The sequence below is a fragment of the Denticeps clupeoides genome, chromosome 17, assembly GCF_900700375.1.
Source record: "Denticeps clupeoides chromosome 17, fDenClu1.1, whole genome shotgun sequence".
NCBI lineage: Eukaryota > Metazoa > Chordata > Actinopteri > Clupeiformes > Denticipitidae > Denticeps > Denticeps clupeoides.
The window spans coordinates 6,929,427-6,950,094 of record NC_041723.1 but is presented as its reverse complement, the minus strand read 5'-3'; the positions used below and the strand labels follow the sequence as shown (position 1 = coordinate 6,950,094).

General features: G+C 44.1%; 1 protein-coding gene across 2 annotated transcripts in view; it reads left to right on the top strand.

Moving 5' to 3' along the window:
• The window catches only part of btbd11b (BTB (POZ) domain containing 11b), a 55,864-nt gene that overhangs the window by 20,781 nt on the left and 14,415 nt on the right, over positions 1 to 20,668 (top strand). For both annotated transcript variants that reach the window (XM_028957257.1, XM_028957256.1), the window contains exon 2: positions 12,177 to 12,326. In XM_028957257.1, the coding sequence (XP_028813090.1) occupies positions 12,177 to 12,326 (150 nt within the window). The remainder of the gene's footprint in view (positions 1 to 12,176; positions 12,327 to 20,668) is intronic.

Sequence of the window (20,668 nt, the reverse complement as noted above, 5' to 3'; positions counted from 1 at the left end):
GCTCAGAGATTACTCGTTGTTTGTCTGGCGGAGTTCGTATAGATTGTGCCCACTTTCCCACAGTGCAGAATCACAATTACATGCGAAAACGACTAGACCAGTAAGGCAAAGACGTACAGGTTTTGGGTTTTGGTAGACGGGGTCCAGCTGCAGGCCTCTTCATTTTCATGGTGCTAGTCCTACCAACAACAATTACAGCCGAGCGGTATAAAATGGATATTAATGTAGTCAATGATATCACAGTAAAAAAATACACAATTTTTGCCATTTGTTATCCTTGTTTTAGTTCATTATGGGTTTGACCGGTAAACTCATGAATTATAGAATGGTTTCTGCACACATGGAATCTGGATGAAAGATTTTATCATTAATCTCAGTACACACACACACACACACACACACACACACATACACACTTCCAGTTAACACTTGTGACACACCTGCTCTAAATCGGCTAAGGGAATTATGACAGAGGATATGTTACAGGAAACTGAGTATTTTAATGGATCTGATTCATCAGTGTCATCTGTCTTTACATCATTATTATTACCTTCACACTATTGTCATCATTGTTAAACAGCTTCATTAAATACTATTTTAACTGTTGGACTGTTGGACAACCATCTTTGTTTTTTTTGCTAACTACGTAACCTCATATGTGTTATTTAATAGTTTTGAAGTCTTCCATTTTGTTAATAAATGTGACTGGTAATCTAGACCAACATCAAAATACATCACTCAGGAACTTCATGCAGATTAGGCAGCACGCATTCGGCGGTGTGGGTTGCGCGTGTGCCCTAATGAACATGCCGGGAGCTACAGTTGTGTGTGTAGCAGTTGAGTAAGCATCTTAATCTTGGCAGGAGGACGATGGTTTGGCAATGGGCTGCGAGAGCTCCGGGGCGAGGGAGGCTGATGTGATGTCAGTGTAGCTGTTCCCTCTGATTAACAATCGGGGGCCCTGTTTTCATGGGTGGGCCAAGACGTAGTCTGTAGCACTACTGCATAGCGGCAATTCTTTGCAAAAATGTGTGGTGGTTTCGATCAATTTGGGATTCGCCCCGCTCTGTGTAGTGCCAGCGTGGGAGGGTTGGCATCGAGAGAAGGGAAGCAGTGCGAGGCATGGTGTTGGTGTGCTCATACAGATTTAATATGTTCTGATAAGATGTACATGGACATTGAATATTCACATTCATCTAAAACCCTTGCGCAATCTGCTGCTTAAGGAGTAAACCGTTTTTGTTTTTTTTGTTTTTTTTTTGCTGGAGATGCGTTATAGTGGGGTTTTAATCATGCACTTGACTAATACAGTTTTTATGATGTTGAGTAACAGCGGATAAACTCTTTTCAGATTTGAACATAATTTCAAACTAGTTTATAATTCACTTGCATGAAAACAGCCTCTCATTTACACACACACACACACACACACACACACACACACACACACACACACACACTGTGGGGCAGTGGTGGCCTAGCGGTTAAGGAAGCGGCCCCATAATCAGAAGGTTGCTGGTTCAAATCCCGATCCACTGAGGTGCCACTGAGCAAAGCACCGTCCCCACACACTGCTCTCCGGGCACCTGTCATGGCTGCCCGCTGCTCACACAGGGTGATGGGTTAAATGCAGAGGACAAATTTCACTGTGTGCACCTTACTGCTGTGTATCACAAGTGACAATCACTTCACTTTCACACACACACACGCACATGTTGCAGTATGATGCATGATGCAGCCCATCTATGCATCATGAATAAAGAGTCTTTTAAAGTAAAGTTTTAGGAAAGTGAGAGAGAGAGATCCAGAGCCTCTGAGGAAACTTGACATGGAAATGTTTTTTTTTTTTTTATTGAATAGTGGATGGGGGCAGGAGAGATGGCAATTTAACAGCGATCAAACAGGAGCCCGGGCCATCCTCCCTGGAGCTGGTGGGCTGCGCTCTGTCCCATTAGGCCACACCTCCATCACTCACTGTCTCCCAACAGGGCCCACGCACTTCCAAATAATGCAGAGGGCTGTTTAGCGAAGTCAGAATGATAAATTGCGGACGTGCGAGCTAAAACAATTACCAAACCATTCGGGGGGCTCCGCACCGCAGCGGCTGCTGAAGAGCAATGAACTCTGACGTGAGAGAAAGGTACTGTTTGAATTTTTTAATGCATCGGGTCTGCGGAGAAAATCCTTCTGAACTCCCGGGCCTTTGCTGTGTCACGTCCAAAACCGAAGACAGATGGGACGTTTGGGGTGGAACGGCCCTGACAGGCTTTGACAACGCTCTCTTCTGTGTACAGTAAGCGCCTCCAGCACAAGGCCGGCACAGTAATGGCATTTATTTCTAGATTACTGATAGTATGGCACTCATTCATTATTGATAAATGCCTATGACGGGGCTGTGTGCTGTGAGAGGCAGCGGGGGATGGGCGCGCGTGTGTGTGTAGGATCCAGGCAGTGGGACTGTGTGCTGCATGCTGTGGTGGTGATGTAATAGGGTCAGTGTGAGGTTTCCGTTCTGAGCAGGGCTCCTGTCAGGGCTCCGTGGATGGAAGTGGCATGAGCTCCTGGGCCACAGCGACATGAAGCCGTTTAGCTCGGTGTCTGGACGTCACAGGGACCTGAAACCTGTTTCCTTCCTGCTTCAGCTCTGACTGATTGTATGACTGCACAATTATTGACCAAATATGAGTTTTAACTAGACTTGAGATTACAATTCACGACAATATTAATTTCATGTTTAGCCATTATATGCCTGTGTAAATAAAAAGGTTTATTAACATTTGCCGGTTTATTAATATTTTTTCAGGTAATAATATGGGGATTTGATTTAGAGGATTGGACGTTGTTTTATAATGACTCTTGTAAGGGATCTGTAGTTCCCTCTCATTTCACTTCCTGCTCTGGACTCCAGTATTGCAGCAAGCTTGAGGTCATTTACCACGATGGCTGAGGTCACTGGGCGTGTTGAGCAAATAAAAGCTTTGGCTATTGGAGCGCAAATGTGCAGTAACTGCTGAGCACTCAGAACCACTGCTCGCACATGATCAAAACTGGTGTTAATTGACCTACCTGCTATGAGCACAATGAGAGCAGACTAATCTGTTCAAGTCGAAAGCTTCCAATGCATTCATAAAAGCTAAATAAATAAATTCTAGCACAAAGAGCTGTCTCTTTTCCGCAGGAGCCTCTGAGGTCCATGCGACTGAAGCAATTTTCACAGTTTTCAGTGTTTCTGAGCCGATGACTCTGTACCGTATTTTAAATTGATAAGAAAAAGCTTGTTGTGTTTTTGTAATGAGAAACAATTGAAAAGCGGCGTTTGTGAATTTCACTGCGTTGACATGGACACCTTGAAGCATTTTAATCAACGTCACAGATTTGTCACAGTGCTTGTTGTTATGGGACAGGCAAAAAAGAAAACATTAGAAATACATAATTCATACCAATAAGTCACACGTGTCACCACAAACCGTGGTATATCAATTTTTTTATGATGCCATGTTGCAAATGAAGGTCATTGGAGTTGAAGCTGGGTTCCCTTTATGCATCTTTAGCATCATGCAGGTGAAAAATAAAATAAAAATGTTGCAGTGGCCCTGTTCAGAGTGGCAGGGAAGGACAGCTATGCTCATTTCCTATGGTCATGGTGGTCCTGTGGAGGCTGGCGTGATGTGTGCTGTGGTGTGACAGTTCCAAGTGGCTCTCAGCAGGAGATGACTGACACAGCTAACAGCCCCGAGAGCCACGCTCACTAGCAGGCTGCATGTCCACACCTCCTCCACTACATCCTGTTTGGGAAAAAAAAAAAACGTGCTCCCCAGCTATTTGGTTTATCATAATTTTCAAGTGTGTGCCTGTGAGTTGACAGTGTGTATGCACGCTTGTCCGTGTTTGTTTCCGAGGGTGTGTTGCTCAGAGCCTTATGGGATTGAGGACAGTAGCAGTACAATGGAATTCCATGAGAATGGGGACAACACTTGTGAAGACGTGTCGTGACAGTGGGAATGGGGATGAGTTATATTATAGCCCCATGGACACAAACACATACAGTACGTCAAGGCTGCTGCTGTGTTAGTGAACAATATGTCTGTATGAATGCATTCATTGTCCAGAGTTGACACGACTTGAACACGACTTGCATCATTTACAATGGCATAGTTGTGGCAAATCTCACAAGAGCCTGCTCCTGCATGGAGGGTCTGTATGTTCTGTTTTTAAAAAGGGAAATTAATTCTGCGTAATGTCCACAAAACTGTCCAACTTCTTGCAACAAATCCTTGTGGGTGGTGCAAAACCATTAAAAGCTTTGGGTTTCTGGGTTCCACGCACGTACATGACTTAATGTATGGAGCTGCCAGGCTTGTCTCTCCTCCTTTCTTCATTTCCTCTCGCTGTTTCCCCCATTAGTGCACAGTTTCAGGCTCACTGATCCTACCCATTATACATGTGGGTGCCATCTGGTCTTTTCCGATGGTGCGGCCTGACGGCAGTTCATACATCGGGTCGGTTCCCCATGCTCACGTATCAAGATTCAGCTTGTTTGAAAACCGCAACGTCAGCAAATCTTTCGTGTTGGCCTTATGCAGGACTCCATTCATAGAGGTGGTCTGCCGGAGCTATAATACCCCAGCCCCACCCGGTCTCTGCCGCATGCCATTGGACTGGTATTTGCAGCACAATTCAGTCTCTACCGTCTCCAGGGATACAATTAAACTTGATTTCTGTATTTGTTCAGCGGTCAGAAGTGACCAGAAGTCGCAAACATCCAAGTGTCTCCAGAAATCTCCCATCACTAACGTACTATTGTTGTCCTTGGCAGTGATAGAGCCCCAAATTGAACCCTTTGGAGATGCGGTTAAAGTGGCCTAAAGGTGTAAACCACGTACGGCAGACCATTTGTCCGACAGTATACAGCGGTGGAAGCGCTGCAGCTGCAAGGCTGCTGGGCGCATGCCTCAGTTCGCGAGCAGAAGGGCCGAGGCCGCGCTTCCCTCTAAAATAGATTTAAACACAGACCCAGAGCCGCAGAAAGGTCGCGAGCGCCGCGCTCCGAGCCTGGGAAAGCGAGAGTCGCTCCAAGAATTTGGCTGCTGCGGCCTTTCAATGCAATGCGCCTCGTACGCAGGGCTGCCACCGCAGCCGTCAGCGGAGCCCACGGGCGTGCGGGTCAGTCCGTCCGCCTCGCTGACATTTGCAGTCAGCGCTTTGTGTTTGTCACGCGACCAAGCCAAGCTGTGATGACAGAGATGCCGCTGATTCGGCAGCGTAGTATACCTCCTGCAGGTGCCCATACATCCGCGAAAACGGGGAACGCTGCTACCAGCCCCAGATCTAAAGAGGGCGGATTACAGATCCCCTGCTAGCTTGAGGTGGTGACCCCTACAAATTGCCCAGCTTCCCAGATTACCGCGGTCCACGGTGCTGACGGTGCTGACAGTGCTGAAAGAACGGCGTTCACTCACATGAGATTACTGCTGAAGGGCCCGGCAGGGTCCAGCCTCATGTGTAACTAAGCGAAGGCGCTTACAGTGGGCACCACAATACGTTCGTCTTAACCCTCACAAGACCAAAACCGAATCCTGTTCTGAGGACTGTTAGAACATTTTGATGCTGAAAGCAAGTGTGGGAAAGAGGCGTGTGGGTGGTGGTAGACTGATGGGTAACGCACTCGCCTATGAACCAGAAAACTCCAAACTTACTACCAATGAGTGTCTCCAGGGGGACTGTACATGTAGCTTAGGGTACAGTATGGTATGAAATGTTGCCTAAAAACATTGTTTGTGCAATAAATAATGTTTTTTTTTTCAACTCATACGATAAGAATCAGTATAGCATTCCTTCGCTCCTTTTGTGAGCATAGACCACAAAAACATCTGTGAAGACGGCCATGCCATCGTAAAACAGAAACCCAGTGCTTGGGTGCTCCGTACAGAAGGGGGTTTGTTCCCCTTCAGTGGATGTCTTGCCGTAAAGGCCGGTGCCTCCCTTCCTCTTTTTCATTTCGGTTCTTTGTTTTTTTTTTTTTCTTTCATACTCTCTTTCCTCTCTCCGCTTCTCATTTTCTATACGTCGCTCGTGTGCGGTGTGCCCCCCCCCCCGGCCCCGCTGGGGAATCAGATACCGTGAGATGACTCGGCGGTGACGTAACTCTGGACAGCTTGTGAATTGCAGTGAGGGCCCTTCCGGCAGTTCGGCTGAGAGCGACCGCGAGACCCGGCGGAGTGATTTCCCACTGGCCCGCGCTGGTGAGATGAGCCTGTACAGTATGGCTGCATGCGTAACAGTTCTGTTTATTTCCTCTTTCAGATTTTCCATTTCGTTTTGGGAGGAACTGACTAGCTTAGTTTCAATTTGTTATAGACATTAGGAGAAAAGGTTGGATTCACAGATGCTGAAAATGAAAAGTATGACAGAATTCCTGACATAATTTACTAACCCTTGTTGGTAAGTTGGTTGCAAGCACATCACAAATTGAAGGCGGTTCTGCAGTTCTGTTTAGTTTCAGTCCAACTTGCCCTGATCAGTATAACATTTTATTTAGTTCCTGTTGCTTTGGAAACTCACCTTTAACTTTGTTGAGTTAACTAAATCCTGTGGCATGTTGGTTAGCTTGAATTAAGTTCTTTGCAGCATTTCAGGGACTTCGTATTGTTTTTGGTTACATGATTAAAGGATCTGACAGTAAGTAATGTAGACAGCATGTTTAATAGAATTATCAGTATTTTCTCCATGCATCAATCTTGAATTCCACAATTTCTAGATGGCCGCTTCCATCAAAAAGTAATACACTTTGTCCGTCTTACGTCAGAGATCACGTTTGGGACGTCAGCTAACACCCTCTGTGGATAGTTAGGGGTAGTTACTTCCTCCTGTTAGATACAGATAACTAGCAAGCCCTCCTTTCTTTTTATTTCAGCAGAACGTTAATGAACATGGCTCACGCTGCAAATGTTATCTGGCACAGGAGAACCTGGCTCAGCAAGTGTTTCTGTTGAAAATGTCTTTTTAATGCCATTGGTAGCATGGACAACACATGTCCCCGTTCTAAACAGAATGTGTGAAGAGAGACTGCCTTCTCAGAGTCAGACCGTGGTAAATGACGTAGAACGTCTTCTGCCGCAGTCTCCTTACAACGTCTTGGCGTCGTCAAAATTCGATTGTGAGTGAAATAACGGGACTGAGCCAGACAGCTACCGTAAAGCTCTCTGATAAAAAGGAGGAAATACCCCCTTCATCCTCGTCTGTCTTCTTCAACCGTTGGCCAGATGCTACTGAGTGACCTTTCAGGGATGAGAAACTCTGCCCTCAGCATTCTTCCCGAGACGCCTGTCAATCCACAGCAGGGCTGTGTGGGTCTGACTGAAGACCTGCCAGGAAATGGAGAGATAGAGTGGGACGTATCACCTTGTGTTCCGGTTCTCTGGCTGTTAGGACCAACTGGCTGCCCTTGAAGTACGTTTTTTCATGTCTCTGCACCAGAGATGTTCTCAGGAACAAGAATATCTCAAGAATTTCTGGAAGGAATTTCTTCAGATGTTCCTTAAAATGTTCACCAATCAGAATTTTCTGGTCACAGGTTCACGTTCTGATCAAGGTGATCTGTGATTGGAGAACGTCTGTACCTGTATGTTGTTCTGGATAGAAAAAGTTTTAATGGCTAAAATGTTTTCAGACTCAGTAGTGGTCTCCGTGGGTGTGTCTTTTTTCCCCGCAATCACTGCCATTATCATCATTCATTCATTTTCAGCAAAATTTTCCGTCTCTTCCAGACGAACGTTCCGGTGACTCTTGCCGGCGGCATCAAAGGCTCCCGTAATCAATAAAGCTCTGAAGGTGAACTACACGCGCCTCCCAAATCAGCACATAAAGAGGCAGAGAAAGGCAGGCTGGAGTGGCGGCCTGGAGGAAATCAGTGTTCAGGGAGAGATGCCAGGTTTGCCACCCGCTGGCTTAAGTGCTTCAGGCTGTTGGAGACCTGGAGCCTGGCACCATCGGCCGCTGACGTGGCCCCCGCTCAGGGTGGGAAGGGTAATTGAAAACAATCGCTGTACTTAGCCATTAGGGATCTTTTTTTGTATTTGTTTGTGTGTGTGTGTGTGTGTGTGTGTGTGTGTGTCTGAGCGAGGGAATGTGGGTGAATGAGCGATATGGGCAGAAAGAGAGAGAGTAGGACGCGATAGAGACAGAAGAAGAGACAGAAAGAACAAGGACACATTTGATCTTTCAGTCTTTATTTACTGCATTAATCTCTCCGCCTCGGTCCTGGTGAAATGGGGAATCACGGCCTTGCTCTTTTCATTACTGAGATTTGCTGTGATTATTATTCTCTGTTTAACCGGCACTATTGAACAAGGTAGCTGTTGAAGTGTGGTAAGGAACACTCCTACTCAGAAAAGGTGCCAGCCGATTTATCTCTGTTTTTACATAACTGTGGACAGGGTAAGAAGTGCAGTGTGTGTGTGTGTGTGTGTGTGTGTGTTGAAAATAAAGACTGGGTTCCACTGTCAGCACAGATGAACACCATCAGGCCCCTTGTGAGACAGTGAGTGTAGGTGAAGCAGGGAGAGTACTTTAATTTGCGGTAGAAGGTTGTGTGTCTTGCAGGTTCAAGTCGGGGTTGTGTGTGTGTGTAAAGGCTTCTACTTGTATCTTAGTAAGTATCAAATGTTCTAAATTATATATAATGTATATTTAATGTATGTTTCTGGTTACTGATATAAATTTTAGCCAATTTTTCTTTGGCTAATTGCCAAATCCTGCCTCAGTTTGACATGTGAAAGGGGGGATTATGGGAGGGGGGGGGGGGGTGCAGCGCCGCATCCTTGTGCACTTCTATATGTTGTGTGTTATTTTAAATTTCCAAATGTAAAAAGTTTAGGTTGCACTATGTTTCTTGTACACCGTGAATCCCCAACACTTCACACTTTTGTTTCTCTGAATGTGGTCAGGTGAAAATAAAGTTCATACTGAATTTGACACGGAGGCAGGGTTCCTTCCCTGACTGCAACCAGGCAACCAGTCCGTTCGGTCCTGAGATGGGTCCGGAGTCCCGTTTCCATGACAACCCTCTTTTAATATTACCCACACCTGGTTGTACTTCCCCCGTCTGAAACAAACATGAAAGGAAACAATGGGGTTATTTGGATATTTCTGATACAGGCTGCAAGTTTGCTGAGTAAACAGCTGTTTTCCTGTCTTTTACCATAAAAAAGCAATTTGGTGCTTTTTTTAGACATCTCAGTTAGGCTGCACTGCTTTGTGTAGCCGTCCAGTAATAACACGGGCCAGAGATTCCCACCACCTCCCCTTCAGGCGGCGGGAAATTGCATTTTGCTGCATATTGTAAATGAGAAGCTCTTCAAACAAAAGGCCCTCTCATTCACCATGGGAATGGAGCCATAATGCCAATCCATAATTTAGCACACCGTTGGCACCGGCCCGCCGCCCCGGGAGGAGGAATCACAAGGAGCACAACGATGTGAAAGAATCCAATTTTCCACAGGATCCTCGGAGTATATGTCGTGAGAGAAAGCCGGGGTGAAGCATGGACTCCGGTTCACCCACGCATATGGGCTGCGAAGGAGTGGGCGGAGTGTTGGGGGGGGGGGGGGGTGCGCTTGGCGAAGCGCTGACAGCTAATCAGCCTGGCGCAGGCCCAGCGTTTTGTTTTAATTGATGTTGCCGAGCTGTCCCGTAAACAGCGGCGTGGCGTACGGCCTGATATAGCCTGTGCCGTTTGTGGGAGACGGCAAATGTGTAATTACGGTGTAATTAAAACTCGGGACACGGCGCGAGCATGAACTCGCCTCGTCTCTCCTTCCGTCCGGGTGTTAACAGCAAACAATTACAGCGTTACTTATGTGTGGGAGCATGCTCTCGTTGCTCCTCGCCTTAATTGCCCGTGCAATTTGGCACAGGATGCTGCTCAAGTTTGAGCCATAATCTTATTACCTGTTGAGATGTGAAAATGGCTGGGGAACCAAGGCTGGTATTGTTTCTGGGTTTCATTTTTGTAAATGTAGCAACATTGTCGCAGTGTTCACAGCACCTACTTACTCTAAACTGTCATGACAGCATGGTGCAGGGATGTACACATTCGCACGGCTTCACAAACAGGGGGGTTTATTACATAAAACAGGGACACGCATCAGGACAGGATTTACAGATTAAGCGATACAAGAGGAGACATTTATACACTCACAAGAGATGCACACAATCAGGACAACAATGAACAAAACACGCGTAGCCGGAGTGCCCCCTCCGGAGTCAGTCCATGACATACATTTCAGGCCAAAATTCTGGACACCTTCTGGACAAGTACATAACTCCACATGTGTTCATTCATAGTTTTGATGTCTTCAGTGAGAATCTACACAATGTAAATGGTCATGAAAATAAAGAAAACATATTGAATAAGAAGTTGTGTCCAAACTTTTTGCCTGTACTGTACACCCTCCAACTGTATAAAACAAAAAAAATAATAATCTCAATTTAAGACTGTATTTAATGCTGCTTATGTTGGGTTTTGTATTTATTTCACTTTTGGCGGCATAGTGTATTGGCTCTGTGTTCCTCTGAACTGTCCAAATGTATCATGCTGTAAAAAAAAACTATAAACTACACCTACATGGAGCTGCTAAAAATGTTACAACCTACTCTAAATTAATCACCATTTACTAAGCTACATGGTTTCTGAAACGATTTAGCATTTTGCATCATTTTCTCTAAGGCACTTTCATATGTTTTCACGTTAGTCTTCATGGGTAAGTGCAAGTTTATCAAATCCTGGCTCAAGGATTAAGCATTTCATGGTTGGGTGAAACAAGTTAAAAAGCATGACTTTAAAGCCTTTGTTTAGGAAGAACAATTCAGCATGTTTGGTGTAATGGCACAGGAAATGCATGCAAAATCAGAAAAGCGTGAAATTGCAGCTAGGCAGTCCCTAGAAAATACACACTCTTACCCAGTATTGTAAAGATCTAATGGCACTCGCTGTGACACATCTTGCACCAAATCTGCTGAAACCTCCAGACTACATTTGGATCAACACCAACATTAAAACCAGAAGCGCTGTAGATTTTACACACAGTGAAACAGAACACCACTCATATAATAGCAATAAAAAACACTGACTGGCGGGTCTAGTTTAGTATTTGGGAATTCGTTTATTGGTCCTGCAGTGGCTAGAAAGTGGCTAGAGTGCTTTTGCCGTTCTGTTTGCCATTCAGAGAGCGGCAGCTCAGACGATCGGAATTTGGAATTTGTGATGATGTCATAAGGGGAAAGGTCACTTCCTCTTTCTCATGCCTTGTCCACCCAGAAAATTTCCCATCTCTCCCCTATTAAAGGAACTCCACTGACAGTCATAGCTTCCAGTTGTGTGAATCATTCTGTGATTATGTGAAAATGAGCACGGAAGTATTTTTCTATTTCATTCATTTAAATCTACAAACACAGAAATGGTGCGTCCTGGGGAAATCTAATTGTGACTCGCTAAAAGTGGCTCCAATTCTGCACCATGGCTTAATTTCAGAAACAGCCTTTAGACACAGTATTAGGGGACCACTAAGACCGATATAAAAGCAAAAAAGAATTCCTAACTGGGAACATTTAATATAAACACCTCCTCGGCAAGAATTCACCCAAATGTATGTTGCTCTACAGGGATGAAATATTCTTTGTGAGCTATTTTTTCTGCCCTTTTTATGAGGACTTCCATAACTGCAGGGTGACCACATAATTAATTTCATGAAGCATGTGTGGAGCTGTGGAACTCAAATGCTCCTCCGCTTGGCTGAGTAGTGCGGATCTCCCTGTGACTGTCACGTTATTCTTAGTGACACTTGCAGGACCAGCAGAGACTGGCCAATCGGAAAACAACAGGTCTTTTTAATTGTAATGACAGGTTATAAATCCTGCTCTGGCGCCCTGCCTCCTCTTTAAGCGATTCACCGCCCTGTTTTCGCGTAGCAGTTATTATAATTCGCATGTGGATGCTCCCGGGGTGATGTAAGCTTTGCCATCGGGGTGTCAGAGTGTAATGTATCTGGACAGTTTTCGTGGTGAGCTGCACAGGAGCTGAGTGCTGCTACCGTAGACGAAATTCCCCGGAAGAGCGCCGCGGTTTAGTCAGCTTAATTCGAAGCCCCTCCTGACGGTCGTCTCTCCTTCACACTCAGGGGTCCTGAGCCTGCCGGACAGTTTGAACCTGCACAGGGACCAGCAGAGGTCGGTGAAGTCCGGCGAGAGCCACGCCTATGCCCAGCAGGAGCTGCGCACCATCGAGCAGTCTCTGCTGGCCACGCGAGTGGGCAGCATCTCCGAGCTCAGTGAGTACAAGCCGCACCTTCTGCACATCTTCTGGATTTGCTCATTTTAATGTAAATATTATTTTGTGTATGTTTGTGTGGAATAGTGGGTATTGGTTATATGGTTATTTGTCTGTGTCCACGTGTGTGTGTGTGTGTGTGTGTGTGTGTGTGTATGTGTGTATGTATACCTGTTGCTGTAACGTTCAGGTGCCATTGGTCCACTAGCAGGCACCATATTGTCATCTGGATTGTCATCCACCCAAATTACCTCCATGTGTTGTAGTGTTCCCTTATTTAAGGCCAGGCCTCCCTCACTCTTGTGTCAATCACTATGTGTATCCATCGCCATATCCATCTGTTTGTTTTTGGCCGCTGTATCGTTTAAGTTTTCATTCAAACTTCATTTTTGTGCACTTGTGCCTTGTGCTTGACTAAGCATGGCAGTTGCTGTACATTAAGGGACGAGGGCAATATTGGACATTTTGTGCAAAATTGAGCTATATGTATCAAGCTTTTGTTCTGCTTTTTCTATTGGAAAAAAATATCTTACGGTTTTGAGTTATTATAATTTTATTGAACACAGTTGATGCCAAAAAAATGCTTGTGACTAATTTTGACTGTCGTCCATGTGTCGTCCAGATGTCACTTATGCCCATATGGATCTCACCCCTCAGTTTAGTTTAGCCTTTATGTGTGTGTGAGTTGGTTCACTTGTTGTGTTTCTATATTTGTGATTGTGTGTTGGAGGTGATCAATGATTAAATTCGGGGGGATGTGAGGCCGGCGCGCAGAGGCAGCAGCAGCATGTCCCAGTTTTCACCCAAATCCTCAGGCTGCTCTGGCTGCTGTTACCTCACGTGAACCAACAGACCCGATGTGGCTCTTGCACTCACGTCCTGTCCAAAGTTGAAGCTTTAGTTCGTGTCAAGTTAAATGTTTTCGTCATCATGTCCCGAGATTCTGAATAATGACCTTGCAGATGGGTGAACATGAGCTTTTCTCAAATGCCTCAGTATTAGGGGCATATTGCTTTTCATCAGCAGCTTCCAGAAATGTCAAAATTAAACACGCTTTTCAATTTCACCTTTGGTCCTGTCTTTCAGTGAACAGGCAAGAAAAAACAAGAGTTTGAGAGATGCTCATGTTGACTATTTTTGCTCTTCTTTTTTTATTTGGATTTAGGTGAACACACAATATCTAGGTCCCTCCTCTATGTCATGAGGATTAATCCGTGTTGATAACTTTAAATGAAAACGTATAAGAGGACGTTGTTGTGTGCGAGTGTGTTTATGTGTGTAGAAGCAGGCCGGTTCGTCTGTCAGCAGAATTGTAGACCCGATAGGTGCACTGCACGTCCTCCCAGAATACCTCCGTAGCTCCGAGCTCAGATATCCAGACGACAGGATCTCTCTCCACCCCTTCCCCCAGCGACAGCATACAGACACCATATCCATGGAGATTTGCATCAGCCGCTGTCTCCTTCTCTTCCTCCACATCCGTGTTGTCCTCACCAAACTTCAAATAGAGACGGAGGGCACAGAACACCCCCACCCCCCCTTCCCTCCTAATTACACCCTCTCATATTTTTATGATTTTATTTCTTTGTGTATAACAAATAAACGGTGAAGGTGTATAGTATGTAGAATAACAATGGAACTATCTTTATGTAAAAAAAATCTGCATATTTTTCACTCAGACAGTCAATGTGGAGCAGGTGGAAACCGGAGAGCCCAGCGGAAACTTGCACTAATGCGGGGAGAGTGTTCAAACTCGCTGCCAAAGTATAAATAGTTATATTTGCTTTTTCCTGCGGTTACAAATGCCACTCGCACACACTCGCTCCCTGAGGCAAGGTCAGCGCTGCAGCGTGAATCGGGTCTGATTTACCCAGTGATTACAGCGGCCGCTCATCACACAGCGGCCAGAGACACGCGGCGCGCGGGGATGCTGTTTATTATTTTGCTGTTTCCGCTGCTGTAGAGGGCGGTCCCGCTCTGTGCTTTCCAGCCGCGGCAGGAGAGAGGGTCCTATAGGATGCCGGTTCCACCCCTCTGTTATTTATTTATTTGCCTGTTTATTTTGGGCCGCACATCCGCGGCGAAACGTGCAATTGGGTTCAGCTCGCTTCAAAGCAAAACGTTCATTTTATCTCCTGTCCCAGAACAGCAAGCGTGCTGCCTGTTTTCCAGGATCCTATCTGAGGAGGTTGCGATGCAAGTTTCATGGGGTGTTGCCATGAAATCAAACAAACCAGAACTCCACCGCGCTGCAATCGCACTGCTGGGAAGGAGTCATCAGCTCTCTTTGCGCCATCAGACAGAAACAAACTGAGTCATGGAAGCCTTGGAAATTTTTCTCAAGGGATGGGCTGATAATTCATGCTCTCAAATGAATTTTGTACATGTTTCTACTATGCACCGTACACATTATTACAGTCGTGCTGTGAGGGAAAAACAGAAGGCATGATAGCATAACTGTAGTGTGCTAAACAAAGAAAAGTGGAACAGAAATCGACAAAACAAAACCAAAACACTCAAACACAGTGACACCAGAAGACAGGCAAAAGACAAGATGCACGAGGCCGCCTGACATACGCACAAATACAGATCAACAGTGGGGACGAGACACACAGCACAGTCAGGGTCACCAGAATGACAGATTCAACAAATTATTAAGCGAGTCTGAAACTCATAAGGACCGTGTGTCCACGTGCTGTAGACATTTTTCTGATTATTTTTGTTGCTTCGTCATAGAAGGTGTGGTTTAAAATGAACTGAGAAGAGAATATGCAAATTTGAGAAAAATTGAACCAGAGGCATCGAGCGACCCTTTAGCCTCAAGTGTCATCTGCTTTGTGACCTGCAACCATTTTTGAACTTCTGAAGATGAAGGGCTTTGCATGACTGACAAGGTCAGAGAGGCAGAAAACTAGTCTAGCTTTAAAAAAAAAAAAAAAAGAAAAGCATAAACGCAGGCTAAAACAATAGATGGTTGGATTGATGAAATTGAACACAAGCTCAACTGGCATGCATTCAGGGTGTGGGAGGGATGCTGGAACGGGCTGATATTTCAGATAGTGAATAGTTTCTGGAGTCCACCATGCTCAAACACTGATGTAAGATGAAGCCAGTGTCATTCAAGAGGTCAATGATCCTTGTATGAGATGATAATACATCCCTGTAGACCAGAGATGGGTTCTCCTGCAAATGGTATCAAAATACTTAAAAAATTATATGCCAGCATCCCTCATCAGAGTAGAAGCCATCTGGAACATGTGGGTCCACCTCAAGAGGGATATTTACTGTCAAAAACAGTGGCACACATCTTTGAACTGCCTGTGGGCCTATGTCTTAGTTGTGTCTGAAGAACAGTTAATTAAAAAACGACAGTGGATTAGAGACCAGAACAAGATTTCATGGCAAACTAACCCTTTTCCCCTCAAGAGATGCTGGTTGTTAAATCTTTGTATGTTAATTAATGAAATATTTCCTGAAATATTTTTATATTTGTAATTGACATTACTAAGAATTCAATTTTCACTGGACCATCAAGGTTTCAGGAGTATAATATAGGAAACTTGATACTTGAAACTGTGATGGGGATATTGATGCGCCTGATGGACTCCACCCAGTAGGTGCTGCCACATTAATGTGGACATTATTTACCGTTGTGTTGCTCCTGTTGTTTGTGTTTATGATTTTCCTGATTGTGCCTGGTTTAATTTCTGTTTATAATAAATATCCTTCGTCAGACCATGTCTCGCTTCTGCGTCTCCCTTCCCTTCCAGCCCCAGGTCATAGCAGACACTGTGTACTGCATCTCGGCAGCTCGGGATTCGAACCGGCACTGCATTTTGTACATGTTTCTACAATACGGTTTTACCTGCTAGGCCACCACTGCCAAGCATGGCCATGGTAGCCTGTGTATAATTTGATGTAATCTGCATTTTGATCATCTCTTTATGACCCTCTAGAAAGCATACTAGAGACCTTTCTTGTGCTTTCGAGAATGCTTCAAATCCTGGTGGTAGTAGCCTCTGAACCAGAAGACCCAGGTTCAAACCCCACTTACTACCATTGTGTCCCCGAGCAAGACGCTTGCTCCAGTGGGACCGTCCCTGTATCTACGGATAAGGGCGTCTGATAAATGCTGTAAATGTAAATGTAAAATCCTCTGCATGAAATTTGTTTCTTGGTTCCTGTTTACGCTCTCTCTGCATTCTCCGGTTCAGCTTGGCCGTCTTGCACATTGAACCAATGCTGATTTATTCAGGAAATATCGGATTCCACCAAACACTAAGGATTAGTGGGAATATTCTGCTTCTCATCTACAGAGTTATGGTTCCGCTGCTTTCGTCTTGTTTCTCTGGCGCGGTCGCCCATGTCGTTCTGGTCACGGACACCAAACACACCGTAGGCAGCTCTGTCCCCTCCCAACATGCTGCATGTACAAGCCCTCCTCCTCATTTTTAGACTGCATTCAGTTAGTTCTATATTTTCTTAGTTATATATCTGTAATTACATATTTCTACATATATTCTATTCTGCCTTAGTTAGATTCTTTTTTTTCACTGTTGCTTTTCAGTTTAGATAATCATCTGAATTCATGCATTATCCCAACCAGATCCCCAAATGTTTTTAATTCTAAAATGTTTACATGTCCTTATTTATGGACTCCACAAGAGAATGTTAGAAGTTGCTGATTTCTGGAAATAAGGTCTTTATACAATGGCAACAATACTGTAACTAGTGGTAACTAGTAGCCTTGCGATTTTATAAGATTGATTTTAAAGATATAACATTTAGAAACATTTCCGATTTGCACTCTATTCTCAGGCTTATGGGGCCTTCCATAAACTAAATACTTTTCTCCTGAGGTGGCTGATATGTTACTAATTATGTACTTATAGTGCAAATAATCTACAGGGGTCACCACAGAGGTACCGGTAACCGATTGTTCACTAGTCACCTAGGGCATTGCTTAAGGTAAAATGTGACACACATCAGCGCAGTTCATTTACTCCTCCATTGGGAAAGATGCATCTGTGTGGGTTTACGCACACACACACAGCACTCCCATGCACTCAATGGTTCATCGCTTGTAGTGCGAGGGCAGAGCCTGCAGTGTGTTGTTTGTTTATTTGAGTTTTTTTCTTACGGTGAACAGTGGGATGGCTGCACTCATGGCTCGTACACAGAAAGCCCATTGTTCAGCTCCTCATCCACTCATCTGAAAGAGACTGCTGGCACATCTATTACAAGTGACTGTTGTGTATGGGGGGAAAAAATCATTATTTATTCCTAGAAGTTCTTTACTTGCATGCATAACATCTTAAAAAAAACATTTTGTTATGTAATCCTATATTATACCATAGTTTAGCATTTACCACGACATAGATGCTTAATTTTATTTATAATGCTAAAACTACATTTTATAAATATGTGGAATGGGCTCATACTGCTATGACTTGTAAACGGTTAAATAATAAGATGAAAGGCAATGGGGGGAAAATAGTCTGACGTGATTGTGTTATTATACTACTGTCTAGAGAGCTCCAGGCGCACATAAACGAGCATCCATAAACATGTGTTTATGTATAGTGAACTTATTTATAGAGCTTTATGATCAGCCATCCTCTAATTCATTAAATGATTCTTATTTCTCTCCGGGGGGGGGGGGGGGGGGGGGGGGGGGGGGGATAATAGTCTAATGTGAAACAACCAGCAAGCGACTTTGATCAGGAACCTGCGGAACAGCCAGGAACGTTGGTTCGACTGGCCACAGGGGGCAATTAAAGTGCTTCATGGCTGGATGGTAATCAACAAGCGTTTCCATGTTTTCCCCTCCATTTTCCTGTGTTTTCCCAAGGCTTATGGTTTCCACCCGTCCAGGCCTTGGTTCCCCTTGTTCTTGTAAAAATGCTCGTTAGTTGGCCTGGCTGCAGGACCACTTTACAGTTGTACAGATTTCACAGCAGTTTGCGAATCCTCATGTGCACCAAAGACATTGAATGGATGTTAAAGGTGTCCATGTTACCGTAACGTCTGTGTGTCAGAGAGTAAAAATTGCACCAGAAAATATAGTTTAGTGAAGCATGAGCTTGGAAGTGTTCACGTTTTCACACCACTAATTAACTATGGGGAAAGAACAAATCTTCCTCACAAAGAGTTTATTTTTAAATTTGTTAATGTTCACTTCTTTTTGGACTCCCTGAACCACACAAATAATTACAACTATAGAATCTTTTTTATCAAGTGAGTTAGAATTTGCCAACATTTAAATAGGTGGTTTTAAATAGTTAGCCATCTAGTGGTACTTCCATGTATGACACTGAATAATTATAAGCCTGAAATTATAATTATAAGCCTGACACAATGTCAATTGTAGCACAATTGCCTTGAATATATGGTTTTACGGAGAAAACATAGGAATTGATAAATGAAGCTGCATTCGCTTTTGTAGTGCATTTTGTCAAGAACTATATCTAGACAGCCATTGCATTCTGCCATAGTGACCATGCAGTGCTGTCTCCTGGCCAATCAGTGCCCATTCATGGACCCCATGAAGCAGAACGAGGTATTGATTTCTCTCTCAGTTTTCACCACTTAAATAGCATTACAGTGCATCCACCTTCCCCACAGTGGCTCTCTCTGTTTCAGTAATCAGGGTGACCTTGACGACAGGCTGGGCTTGACACAGACTGTAGGATGCTGTAAAAAAGCAGCATTCAGTATTTTTGTTGCTGCACAGTTACTTTTTTCAGTCAAGAGTGACAGTGAAGGGGTTGTGGGGTCACAGGTCAGAGTATTTCTGTTGAAGTTGAATTGTGAGACAGTTTCTCGGAGTGTCTTTCTAACGATTGTCATTTTTTTTCCTGGGATGTGTGACAGGTCTTTACTGTACATAAGGTAAAGTCAGAACTGAGACCTGCTAAACTACCATCATCCTTTGAATATTTGGCTATATTAAATGTTGTGGTGGACATTTCACATATTGATCCATGCAACATTGGCTATCTTAAAATAGAATTGCCATTTTGCGGTTGTTTCTTTGTGTTTCCAATTTACTTTGCAGTAAATTTGACCAGTATGGTCTTAAAATGAGCCATATATCATTATTTCCTATATGTGCCCTATTTCCTACCTATATAATTTTTTTCAGTTTAGTAAAGGTTTGCAAGCAGTCAATTCATAGATGTCAGATATTGTGCGGACATACTGTGCTGAGATGTCAGTGTTGAGATACTGGATTTTAAGAGTTTCTTTCACTCAGGCATCCACAAAGCCCCCTCTGTCACGTTGTTCATCGAAAACTGGGCAGGGAGAAAGCTGCAGTTACTGCAGTGAAACAGGGCGTTTATTTCTCTAAATGACTCACCCCATAAGGCCCCCCTCTCCTCACGTTATGTGATGCTTTATTGTCATGCTTTAAGATGTGAAACGCTCCCTTGAGAGGGATGCCTTAAAATAGGCGGAGGCTGATACTCCTTGTGTGGGCCTCAGTGATCGCCCAGGCGGCATTCATTCACATGAAATTTGGATCTGGACAGGTGCCACTCAATAGGGTTGATTGATCAGGACCCTTCAAAAATGCACCAGCAGGACACACACATTGTCCTGCATTGAAAACCATGAGCTGTGTGCTACTTCTAAGTTGTTTACTGTTGGTATAAATGGCATTATGTTTACATTGCATTATCTTTCAAAATGGAATGAAGACCCAATTAGATCTTTCCACTGAATGGGGCCTGGTTTTATGATCAGATTCAGAACTGGTCTAGTTTGAATGAAAAGTCATGAAGACCATGAAGTTTATGCTGATATTATACGGGTTGCCAGTTTTTGGGCAACAAAAACAGTCCATGAAGCAGTCCCTTGCCTGAACTCCTCTTAGAACCTATATAACACATTGGAAGGCAAAGATTTTCACCCATTGACATGATGCCTTGATGTTCATCATGTTGCTTTTCAAAATACCCTAATGTTGTATGTGAAGAACACATGTCATCATTACATAATATATTTACGTATATAATTAGTGTGCATGTTAATGTTGTATAAGCATTTTATAATTAATTGATACTCTGTGTTAATGTGACCTGGCAACACCGGCTCAACACAGCTGGATGACTCAGTTTCCACAAGTGACAGTTGCAGATTATTACAGAAGATATGTAAAGCACCAATACACATTTTAATTTAAATTGGTCCTTAAATATGAAGTGGTATTATCTCACAATATTTTTGGGTGAGTATTGTGTAACTGGTATAATTGCCAGGTAGGCCAGTCTTGTCAGGTTCAGAGTCACTTTCTGCATCTCCAGATCTGTATCCGTGCATGACAGTAAGTGACAGTAAGTG